This window comes from Nanorana parkeri, unplaced genomic scaffold (assembly GCF_000935625.1).
Source record: "Nanorana parkeri isolate BGI_ZX_2015 unplaced genomic scaffold, ASM93562v1 scaffold588, whole genome shotgun sequence".
In the NCBI taxonomy this organism is placed as follows: Eukaryota; Metazoa; Chordata; class Amphibia; order Anura; family Dicroglossidae; genus Nanorana; species Nanorana parkeri.
This window is the reverse complement of record NW_017306856.1, coordinates 313,884-325,718: the sequence shown is the minus strand read 5'-3', so window position 1 is coordinate 325,718 and position 11,835 is coordinate 313,884. Positions and strand designations below refer to the sequence as shown.

The following is an 11,835-nucleotide window of genomic DNA, read 5'->3' as shown; positions in this document are numbered from 1 at the left end:
CGCTGGCGGTGGAGTCCCCTCAAAAGTCAGCTGAGGGGGGGGGGGGGGACTCGGGAGGAGGAAAAAACTTTTCTTGCTGCTCATTTTAAGGCTCTGCAGAGATTATTGTAGAGCGGAGCTGCTGCTTCTCCCTGTCGCACGGCCATTCAGGGGGATCAGATTCCTTTTTTTTTTATACAGGCGGCTCCAGGAATTTCCAGCTTTTTATTTATTGCTCAGGATTGTTTCGTTTTACGTTTCTTTTTTGGGGGTTTTTACCTTTTTTTCGTTGCTGCTGGAGTTTTTTCAAGCTGCACTTTTGCGCTGAGCCTTTTTTGCCAAGATGGTGGCCGGGATGCTGATGCCGCGGGACCGCCTGCGGGCGATCTACGAAATCTTTTTCAGAGATGGTGTCATGGTGGCGACGAACGACGAGAGGCCTCAGAGCCGCCACGCTGAGGTGCCCGGCGTCACCAACTTGCAGGTGACCAAAGCCATGGGCTCGCTAAAGTCACGTGGGCTCGTCCGGGAGACTTTTGTATGGCGGCATTGCTACTGGTACCTCACCAACGAGGGCATCGCTTACCTTCGCCAGTACCTGCATCTGCCTCCTGAGATTGTGCCGGCATCTCTCCAGAGAGTGAGGCGTCCTGTGCCTTCCGTGGGTGCACCCAGGAGGACACCTGCTGACAACGTGCAGTCCGTCCGAGGACCTACATCCTACGTCCCAAAGCCCCAGGGCGACACGGAGAGGCAAGAGTATCGGCGAAGAGAGCAGACTGCGACCCAGAGAGAACAGAACAGCACGCATGGCTCCTCCACTCCCCACGTGGTTGACAACAGCTGGCAGGAAGGTGGGTGGCAGAGATTTGCGGACAGGGATGAGCAGAAGGGGGGAACAAGTTACCCTAGTCATGCTTTTCATGTCCCGAATGGTGGAGAGAAGTGGGGTAGCAGCCGGGAAAGTCAGAAGTGGGATGAGGGTAGGAAGAGATCTGTAGAGGGGACAGCCTTAGAGAGCACAGAGCGGAAAACGGTCATAGAGATCACACAGAGGAGGACAGCTGAGAAGAGGCTGGCAGAGACTCAAGGGCTCAGGAAGCAGGAGGTTACAAGCAGACAGGCAGGGAGAGCACATGCTGACTTTCTGACAGCTTTGAGTCCCGTCACCTCCATTCATGAGAGACAGGAGGAAAGGAGGGAGGGGAATCAAGCAAGGGAGACTGAGATCGTTATAAATAGCGTCACCTCAACCTCACAAGTACATTATGCAGGAAAGAAACCCTGGGCCAAACTGGTACAAACACAGGAGGAGGTTGGAAACCTAGTAGTAGAAAAATCAGTTGAGCGCCATGTAGTCCCCTCAATGTCGGTGACTTCAGTCACCACTCATAAAACACTACAGACCATCACCCACGTGCAAGGGGAAAACATGGAGGTCAAAGAGGCGTCAGATGTGCAAAAGGTATTATTTGAGCAGAAGCCCAAGCAGGAGAAGGGCCAATCAAAAATACAAAAGGAAAAGGAGAAGCAAACCAGCACAGAAGTAGTGGAGGCCGTGCAGGCCTCAAGCATAGCGGCCTCTCATGTAGAGTCAGTTAAAGTAGAAACTATGCAAGAAAATTATTTTCAAAAGAAGGACCATATCGATGTACAGGTAACTGAACCTCGGGTAGCTACAAACCCAGAGGCTGCAGAGTCACAGGGTCAAGGGAGTAAGCGAAAAAACAAAAAGAAAAAAGAGAGAGAAGAGATTTCTGAAATTCCAAGTCCAGTAACTTTAACAGTCACACTTCCAATTACTGAGGCAAAAGGAGGCATCCAGTTAGAAGAGGTTAAAGGTCAGGAGGAACAGAAGGAGGCCCAGGAAAAATTATCAGAAAGACAGAAAAAGCAAAGTCCTGAATCAAATATTCAACCCAAGAGTGAGGTTAAGAAGGAAGAGCCCAAGCCCAAGAGTGAGGCTAAGAAGGAAGAGCCCAAGCCCAAGAGTGAGCCCAAGAAGGAAGAGCCCAAGCCCCAAAGTGAGGCCAAGAAGGAAGAGCCCAAGCCCAAGAGTGAGGCCAAGCAGGAAGAGCCCATGCTCAAGAGTGAGGTTAAGAAGGAAGAGCCCATGCTCAAGAGTGAGGTTAAGAAGGAAGAGCCCATGCTCAAGAGTGAGGTTAAGAAGGAAGAGCCCATGCTCAAGAGTGAGGTTAAGAAGGAAGAGCCCATGCTCAAGAGTGAGGTTAAGAAGGAAGAGCCCATGCTCAAGAGTGAGGTTAAGAAGGAAGAGCCCATGCTCAAGAGTGAGGTTAAGAAGGAAGAGCCCATGCTCAAGAGTGAGGTTAAGAAGGAAGAGCCCATGCTCAAGAGTGAGGTTAAGAAGGAAGAGCCCATGCTCAAGAGTGAGGTTAAGAAGGAAGAGCCCATGCTCAAGAGTGAGGTTAAGAAGGAAGAGCCCATGCTCAAGAGTGAGGTTAAGAAGGAAGAGCCCATGCTCAAGAGTGAGGTTAAGAAGGAAGAGCCCATGCTCAAGAGTGAGGTTAAGAAGGAAGAGCCCATGCTCAAGAGTGAGGTTAAGAAGGAAGAGCCCATGCTCAAGAGTGAGGTTAAGAAGGAAGAGCCCATGCTCAAGAGTGAGGTTAAGAAGGAAGAGCCCATGCTCAAGAGTGAGGTTAAGAAGGAAGAGCCCATGCTCAAGAGTGAGGTTAAGAAGGAAGAGCCCATGCTCAAGAGTGAGGTTAAGAAGGAAGAGCCCATGCTCAAGAGTGAGGTTAAGAAGGAAGAGCCCATGCTCAAGAGTGAGGCTAAGCAGGAAGAGCCCAAGCCCAAGAGTGAGGCCAAGCAGGAAGAGCCCAAGACCAAGAGTGAGGCCAAGCAGGAAGAGCCCATGCTCAAGAGTGAGGTTAAGAAGGAAGAGCCCATGCTCAAGAGTGAGGCTAAGCAGGAAGAGCCCAAGCCCAAGAGTGATGCTAAGAAGGAAGAGCCCAAGCCCAAGACTGAGGTTAAGAAGGAAGAGCCCAAGCCCAAGAGTGAGGCTAAGCAGGAAGAGCCAGAGCCCAAGAGTGAGGCTAAGCAGGAAGAGCCCAAGAACAAGAGTGAGGTTAAGCAGGAAGAGCCCAAGCCCAAGAGTGAGGCTAAGCAGGAAGAGCCCAAGCCCAAGAGTGAGGCTAAGCAGGAAGAGCCCAAGAGTGAGGCTAAGCAGGAAGAGCCCAAGAACAAGAGTGAGGTTAAGCAGGAAGAGCCCAAGCCCAAGAGTGAGGTTAAGCAGGAAGAGCCCAAGCCCAAGAGTGAGGCTAAGCAGGAAGAGCCCAAGCCCAAGAGTGAGGCTAAGCAGGAAGAGCCCAAGGCTAAGCAGGAAGAGCCCAAGCGTGATGCTAAGCAGAAAGAGCCCAAGACTGAGGTTAAGCAGAAAGAGCCCAAGCCCAAGAGTGAGGTTAAGAAGGAAGAGCCCAAGCCCAAGAGTGAGGTTAAGAAGGAAGAGCCCAAGCCCAAGAGTGAGGTTAAGAAGGAAGAGCCCAAGCCCAAACCTGAGGTTAAGAAGGAAGACTCCAAGCCCAAGAGTGAGGATAAGAAAGAAGGCCCCAAACCCAAAAAAGAGCAGGAAGCTGAGGTGGCCCAGGCCTCAACTGAAGTGACTGTGATTAGTGAACCCCTAATAACCAAACAGCAGAAAATAAAGGAAATTACACAAACCGTTCGGGAGGAAACCATTGTACAGGTGACACTTAGTCAAACAAGCTTGAGTGTAGTCACCAGCAAGACAGAGCAGCAACTAGAGATACAACAGGGCAAAAAGGAGAGCAAAGCTTGGAAACAGAAAGATGCTGTTGAAGAGATGGTTGAAAAGTCTTTCACCAGCAAAGGAGGGTATCTGCAAGAAACCATTCAGTCTAGTGTAGAACAGGCAGTTGGTCAGGAAATTGGGTCTAAGGAGGCTTCCCTCCAACCTAGCATAGACCAGAAAATTGTACAAGAGAAGAGTAAAAAGGGGTCCAAGAGAAAGGGTGACAAGTCCAGGGAGGAGGCTGTAGAATCCACAAAATTAGATGAGTTGGAGGTCTCTGCTACCAAACCAGCAAAGAAAGAGAAGGAGGAGCTTATCCTCCAACCTAGTGTAGACCAGAAAATTTGGCAGGAGAAGAGCAAAAAGGGGTCCAAGAGAAAGGGTGACAAGGCCAAGGAGGAGGCTGTGGAATCCGCAAAATTATATGAGTTGGTGGTCTCTGCTACCAAACCAGCAAAGAAAGAGAGGGAGGAAGTTATCCTCCAACCTAGTGTAGACCAGAAAATTTGGCAGGAGAAGAGCAAAAAGGGGTCCAAGAATATGGGTAACAAGGCCAAGGAGGCAGGTGTAGAATCAGCAAAAATGGAAGGCCCAGAAATCTCTGCCACCCAGCCATCAAATGAGGAGGGTACCCACGAAAAAGATCAGAGCAAAGCTGAACCAAAATGTGAAATTCAACAAAAGCAAATAAGGACAATAATACTAGATGATTTCACTGTAGATCAAAGTGTTGGCTCTCCAATCACTAAGGTCAAGCAGGAGAAAGGTTCAGAGATCCTCCATTCTCTGGAACCTAAACAGGAGGGAGAAGAAGCAAAACTGGAAGCAACCAATAAAAAGTCCACTTCTGAAATCAAGAAAATGGATGACCTGGAAGTGTCTTTAGCTACTGCTTCCCAGAAACCTCCAGTGGCTAAAGAAGAAAAAGTGGTCTTTATTTCAGAAACTCAGACTATGACACAACAAAGGTCCATCACGACAAAGAAAGTCTTACATATCCAGAGTCATCTCCAAAGTGTGTCTGTTTCATTTACTTTACCTCATCATAACGCACAAGATTCCCATCCAGAGGAAGATACCCGGGAGACACTGGCAGCTACAGGTGCGGGCATCTGTGTTCCAGAAACTGAGCCATTACCAGGGACCAAGGAACCGACATCCGAACCGGACATGTCAGACCAGACAGACAGAGGACAAGACCCTCAAACTGTATTAGATCCTTCAAAAACAGCTCTGCTTACTCTAAATCTTTCCAAATCCAAAGATGATGTTCTCAAAGCCTTGTCAGAAACCAAGACCAAAGACGAGGTTCTCCAAGCTGCATCAGGGACCGTTCCTATCCAGAACCCACCTGAGCGCAAAGATGAGGTCCTCCAAGTGGTGTCAGAAACTGTTTCTTCTCAGAATCCACCTGAATCCAAGAAAGAGGTTCTACGAGTGGTATCAGAAACTGTTGTCCTTACCCGGAAAGCACCAGAAGTTAAGAAGGAGGTCCTCCATGCTGTGTCAGAGTCTGCCATCATTACCCAGAATCCTCCAGAAGCCAAAGAGGAGGTCCTTCATACTGTGTCAAAAACTGTTGTTCTTACCCAGAATCTTCCACAAACTAAAGATGGTAAAGAGACTGTCCATGTAAAGTCCAAGACAGGAAGTCAGGCTAAGGTTGCCGAGAAGACCACAGAGGAGGTGCCGAATCCAGAAGCTTCTCCTGAGGAAGGTATGTACAGATATCACACACTGTAAATTATAGTTCCCTGTCATGCTGGTCCTTCGCTGTCTTCTGTCTTTATACGCCAAGTGTGATAGGTCAATAGGTGTGTGGTGGGTCCAGTCAGCTGATCATTGAAGGTACCGCTCATCGGAGTGACTGCTCCTCCCAAAGGTATTATTTTAGTGATTTGGTGGATGTTGGTTATGAAGTGAGCGCGTTTCTCCCCCGAGACGTAAATCGCTACTTTTGGACGGGTTGACCATCATACGTCTTAGCAGTCGTCATAGCTGTCCGCATCTCGGTGACTGTGGAATTGTGGCCATGGTCAGTCACTGGTCATTGTGGTCAGATGACATGATGGCGTCTACAACAGACGAAGAAGAACTCTATGATTAGGAGAGGGGATGAGCGCGGTTGGTGTTACCACTCGTCCTATGATCCGCCATCTTCATTGGGCCTATGCCAGTCTTGTCCTCCTCCAGCTGCCTCGTGGATTCTCTGTCCATGCAAACCCCCCCTGTAGATATTTGGGTGGAGTTCCGGCCCGACTGTCTGGAGCGTCTGAACCAGGAAGTGATTCCCATGGGCCATTTCTAGTGGTACTTTGCAGAATCCGAGCGCCGAGATGGGTCATGATCATCCTCTGAACCCTTCCCTTGAGACCTCCTCCAATGATGGCTTTAGATTATATGTCCCACTAGGCTTCCCAGATGGAAGTCTTCTCCGCAGGACAGATTGTAATCTACATACTGAATGTATAACCGCCTGAAATGTCTCGTCTGCCTCCTCGGCCGAAATCAGGCTGACAGTGGGAGGATCTACCAGGATCTGTTGCACTGCACATTGCTTTTGTACTAACATATTTCAGGCACTGGGAGCAGATGGGGTGGGCGTTGAGGCAGCATAGAGCAGAGCACAGGAAAGGCCTTTTAGCAGTGTGATGATTCTTCAATCATACTCCAGTGAGAAGGGAGAGCACCGGGGTGCGGGTTCTGAAAAATGTTGTCACCCTCTGGCTATATACTGTGGCAGGGAGTGTGAGTATATAAGGGGCCCCTGGGATCTGCGTCCACCAGGCCCGGAAAGCCATGTGACGGAGAGCGAATTGGCGGGGCTCCAAACATTACTCGCTGCTCAAGTATGAGACCGCCGCTCAGCGCCTGGCATGTGGGCTGACACCGTGGATCTCGCTGGGTGATAGGAAGATGTGTCCATGGGCAGGAATGAGTCACCGGCATGCCGGGTACCAGCCTACAGAGGGGCACGGTTGGGGTTAATCCGCTTTTCCCCTCTGTAGGCTTGCACCCGCCAGCAGGACATGAGCAGGATTCAGTATGGCACAGGGCAGCTGAGGAACTACAAATCCCAGCAATCCTCTAAGGGACTGTAAATTCCCAGCATGCCCTCCAGTACTAGACAGATCCGTTGTGTATTGCTCTGCTCTTGACTCGTACCCCGAGGGCCCGCAATCCTGGTATGCCCCTGTTGTGGGTGAGCTGTGCCCTGCTGGCCCTCCGCCTCGCTCCTGCAGGTGTCTGACATTCCTCATGTGCGGAGCTGTGTGAATCTGCATTACCGAGGAATGTGCCGCTCCCGCATGCCAGGGTGACCTCGGGCCCCTGAGCCATCTACTTACCTGGCACTGGCATGAGGCCCTCTGGCTGGAGAGGAAATCAATGTCCCAGAATAGCCAGCAGCAGCTGAATTCCAGCTGTGGAACTGGCTGAAGAACTACAAGTCCCAGCATAGGCATTGATGGCTGAACACCAGCTGAGGAACTATAAGTCCCAGTGTGCTGCCTAACTGAAGAAATACAATCCCAGAATGCACTGGTGGCTGAAAGGTGAACTACAAGTCTCAGCATAGGCTGTAACAAATGAATACTGGGGGAGGGAACTACAAGTCTCAGCATAGGCTGTAACAAATGAACACTGGCGGGGGAGAACTACAAGTCCTAGCATAGCCGGTGACAGCCGAACACTGGCGGGGGGGAACTACAAGTCCTAGCATAGCCGGTGACAGCTGAACACTGGCTGGGGAACTACAAATCCTAGCATAGCCGGTGACAGCTGAGCACTGGCGGGGGGAACTACAAGCTCCAGCATAGCCGGTGACAGCTGAGCACTGGCGGTGGGAACTACAAGTGCTAGCATAGCCGGTGACAGCTGAGCACTGGCGGGGGGAACTACAAGTCCTAGCATAGCCGGTGGCAGCCGAACACTGGCGGGGGAACTGCGGGGGGAACTACAAGTCCTAGTATAGCCGGTGACAGCTGAACACTGGCTGGGGAACTACAAGCTCCAGCCTAGCCGGTGACAGCTGAGCACTGGCGGGAGAACTTCAGTTGGCACGCTGAGACTTGTGGTTCCTCAGTGTCTGGGAGGCTCCTTGTATTCCTCTGCTGGCTGGCAGGTGGGGACATCCTCGGTGGTGACTATATATAAGGTGATCTGCTGTTTGTATACAGCGGAGGCCGCTGATTGGTGGGCTCTCTACCAAGTGATGAGCTCAGCGAGGCACAAGGCACCATGGGGACCGGGCCTCCAGTCTCGGGTATCGCGCTGTACATTGAGGAGCCGCATTCCCGGGACTTGGCTCAGGTTTCCCAGATGACAGCAGGCTGTGAGTGACAGGTGCTCTTTAGCTGTGACCTTTCTGTGTGTGGACTGCGTGGAGGTCCGGTGTCACCTCGCGGGTGGGATATTGAGTTGCGTTCAAACCGCGTCAAAGTTTACACTTCCCGAGGTATAGATATGTACGTTCGCCAAGTGTCAGAGAATCCGACTGCCAGGGGCCCGGACCATCCAGGGGGCCCCACACCATCCACTTACTTCTCTCATGTATCCCCAGCCTCTTTACATTTATTGGCTGCTCGATTCCCCACCCCCTGGGAGCCTTTTCCAGATCTCTACTACTCCTTTACTGTAATGAGAACCTATATGTGAGAAGAGGGGCGGGATTATCCCCAGCTTCTGTACATTTATTGGCTGCTCAGTTTCCCTGCCCCGCTCCCTAGGAGCCCATTTGCGGTCCCTACTACTCCTTTATTGTAATGATGTGTGAGAAGAGAGGCGGGATTATCCGCATCCTCTACATCTATTGACTGCTTGATTCCCTACCACACCCCATGGGAGCTCCTTCCGACTCTCTTCTACACATTTAGTGAACTTGAACCTTTCTTCTACATAGGTCATATAGCGCAACGTATTCTGACGTGACGAAAGAGCGATACGCCATCTCCACCACCAATCAGACTCGCACCTGTCTGGGGGGTTGGATGTGATTTGGTGACTTCCTCAGATCCAGGAAGCTGACCCTCCCAGTACACGTGTGAGGAGCTCTCTGGAATCTGGAGTTTTTCATAGATCCTTCTGACTTTAGCGCGGTTGCAGCACCTACCTAACATTAGCCGTTCACCTGTTTCCCGCAATTGCTTCTTCAGGACCAGTATAGTGCAAGCACAGGGCTACACTCCCTCCTCTGAGACCTATAACTGCTTGTTGATGACATTCATTTCACCGAGCTGCAGCTGAGCCGCTCAGCAGCGCAGAGATCTCAGTGCCAGGGAAGCCCCGGGCAGCATTGCAAAATCACATTATCCTAAAAGTATCTAAAACTGCCGCTTCCGGGCTCCATCCAGGGTGTACAGCACTCTGCTGGCTCCTCCCACCAGCCATGATCTGCCTGCATTGCACAGAGGCCCAGTGATGACCTCACTAGGTCCAAAATTGGAATGAATTAGCATGCTGAGGGGGGAGGAGCCAGGAAAGGCAAAATATAAGTAGATTTAACTTTTAAAGGTCTAAAGTACCTTTTAAAAAGCCCAAACTTCCCCTTCAAGAGCAGCTTGTATCAATTTATATGCCAGGGTTGGGTGAGCGGTGATTGGAGCTCCTCAGACCAGCCTAGATCAGCAGAACAGTGTCCCTGGTAAGAAGGTGTAGCAGTCTGGGTCGTCTCTCTTCCCCCCACCGTGTCCCTGGTAGGAAGGTGCAGCAGTCTGGGTCGTCTCTCTTCCCCCCACCGTGTCCCTGGTAGGAAGGTGTAGCAGTCCGGGTCGTCTCTCTTCCTCCCACCGTGTCCCTGGTAGGAAGGTGTAGCAGTCCAGGTCGTCTCTCTTCCCCCCACCGTGTCACTGGTAGGAAGGTGTAGCAGTCCGGGTCGTTTCTCTTCCCCCCACCGTGTGCCTGGTAAGAAGGTGTAGCAGTCCGGGTCGTCTCTCTTCCCCCCACCGTGTCCCTGGTAAGAAGGTGTAGCAGTCTGGGTCGTCTCTCTTCCCCCCACGTGTCCCTGGTAGGAAGGTGTAGCAGTCCGGGTCGTCTCTCTTCCCCCCACCGTGTCCCTGGTAAGAAGGGGTAGCAGTCCGGGTCGTCTCTCTCCCCCCCACGTGTCCCTGGTAGGAAGGTGTAGCAGTCCGGGTCGTCTCTCTTCCCACCACCGTGTCCCTGGTAGGAAGGTGTAGCAGTCCGGGTCGTCTCTCTTCCCCCCACGTGTCCCTGGTAGGAAGGTGTAGCAGTCCGGGTCGTCTCTCTTCCCCCCCACGTGTCCCTGGTAAGAAGGTGTAGCAATTTTAGGTCATCTCTCTCCCTGCCCCCACCGTGTCCCTGGTAAGAAGGTCTAGCAGCCTGGGTCGTCTCTCTGCTCCTATACAATGCTGTATAGGTCTGCTGTGCGTCTGGAAGTCTCGTAGCCCATATAGGGATGTGTAGGGTGAGCTGTGGGAGCAGGCAGCATGCCCAGGACGTGCTCAGACAGCAGCCTGCAGCAGAAGGAGGTGGAGGCTGTACAGGGTGGAGGACTCTGTGCCCTACTTCCATCCCTCACACCTCAATGTGTCCGCAGCACCCCCATCAGCACCACTGCTGCCCAAGAGCTGACACTCTACCCCCATGGAGCAGGACAGCTGGTCTTATATCGACGACCTGATCCTTCAGGGCCAAGGTAAGCGGCTGCATCGTATACATGTACAGGGATCCCAGAAGGAGCCCAGATGACGGCGGTGGGTACGTGCACGGAGGAGCGCGACGGAGTTCAATGATCCTGCCAATGATATCCGTCACTCATCGATTAGGGATGGAGCCAAAACTGGGAGCAGGTTAACCCCTCGGGGTCACATGTGTCATTAATGTCGCCTCTGTAAATGGGACGATACAGTCGCTACGAGCGGTCGTGTTTACAAACTTTATTAACTTTATACTTCTATTAGGCTGAGGGGAGAGTTTTAGGTACGTCCTCGTAATACATATTTTGGGTAAATCTAAAGAGATTGTAGAAAGATCGTATCATGTATAGCCAGCTCTCCTCTCCTATACCACCTACATGCCCCGGTAGAATTTGCCCCATTTCTAGTGACATACTCCCTGCCTTCTTACGCCCCGGGCTTCTCTCCCTTCCTATACTGCCTGCATGCCCCAGTAGAATTTGCCCCATTCCCAGTTACATACTCCTGCCCTCCTATGCCCCAGGCTTCTCTCCCTTCCTATACTGCCTGCATGCCCCAGTAGAATTTGCCCCATTCCCAGTTACATACTCCTGCCCTCCTATGCCCCGGGCTCCTCTCCCTTCCTATACTGCCTACATGCCCAGGTAGAATTTGCCCCATTCCTATTTACTTACCCCTGCCCTCCTATGCCCCAGGCTCCTCTCCCTTCCTATACTGTCTGCATGCACCTCTAGAATTTGCCCCATTCCTATTTACTTACCCCTGCCCTCCTATGCCCCGGGCTCCTCTCCCTTCCTATACTGTCTGCATGCACCTCCTAGAATTTGCCCAGCTCCCGGTCACATATCCCCTGACATTCTACCCACCCCGGGCTCCTCTCCCCTCCTGTGCCGCTTATATACCCCTTTAGAACTTGCCCCGTCCCCAGTTACATACCCCCTGCCCTCCTATGCCGCGGGCTCCTTTCTTCCTATAATGCCAACATGCCTTACTAGAATTTGCCCCATTTTGAGTCAGATACCACCTGCACTGCTTCTTTAAGCCCCTCTCCCTTCCTATACCGCTGATATACCCCTTTAGAATTTGCCTCATTCCCAGTGACATACCCCGTGCCTTCCAATCCCCCCAGGCTCCTATTTCCCCCTTTAATGCCCACATGCCTTACTAGAATTTGCCCTGTATCTAGTTAGATACCCCCTGCCCTCCTTCTTCCCGGGCTCCTCTCCCTTCCTATAATACCCACATGCCTCACTCGAATTTGCCCCGTTTCCAGTCAGATACCCCTTGCCCTCCTGGACTCCTCTCCCTTCCTATTTTGCCTACATACCCCAGTAAAATGTGTCCCATTCCCAGTTGGCTACCCTCTGCCCTCCTTTCCCCAGGCTCCTCCCCCCTCCTGTGCTGCCCACATAGCCCACTAGATTTTGCCCCATT

The 11,835-nt window shown here is 51.8% G+C and overlaps 2 protein-coding genes across 2 annotated transcripts in view; both read left to right on the top strand.

Moving 5' to 3' along the window:
• Positions 1-11,835, top strand: part of PLEC (plectin) — a 225,016-nt gene that overhangs the window by 73,436 nt on the left and 139,745 nt on the right. The gene's annotated exons all lie outside the window — the stretch shown is intronic.
• LOC108791971 lies at positions 311-1,908 on the top strand. Its single transcript, XM_018562621.1, has 2 exons — positions 311-1,820; positions 1,904-1,908. The coding sequence occupies exons 1-2, from the start codon at positions 323-325 to the stop codon at positions 1,906-1,908; spliced, it is 1,503 nt and encodes a 500-aa protein (XP_018418123.1). The 5' UTR covers positions 311-322.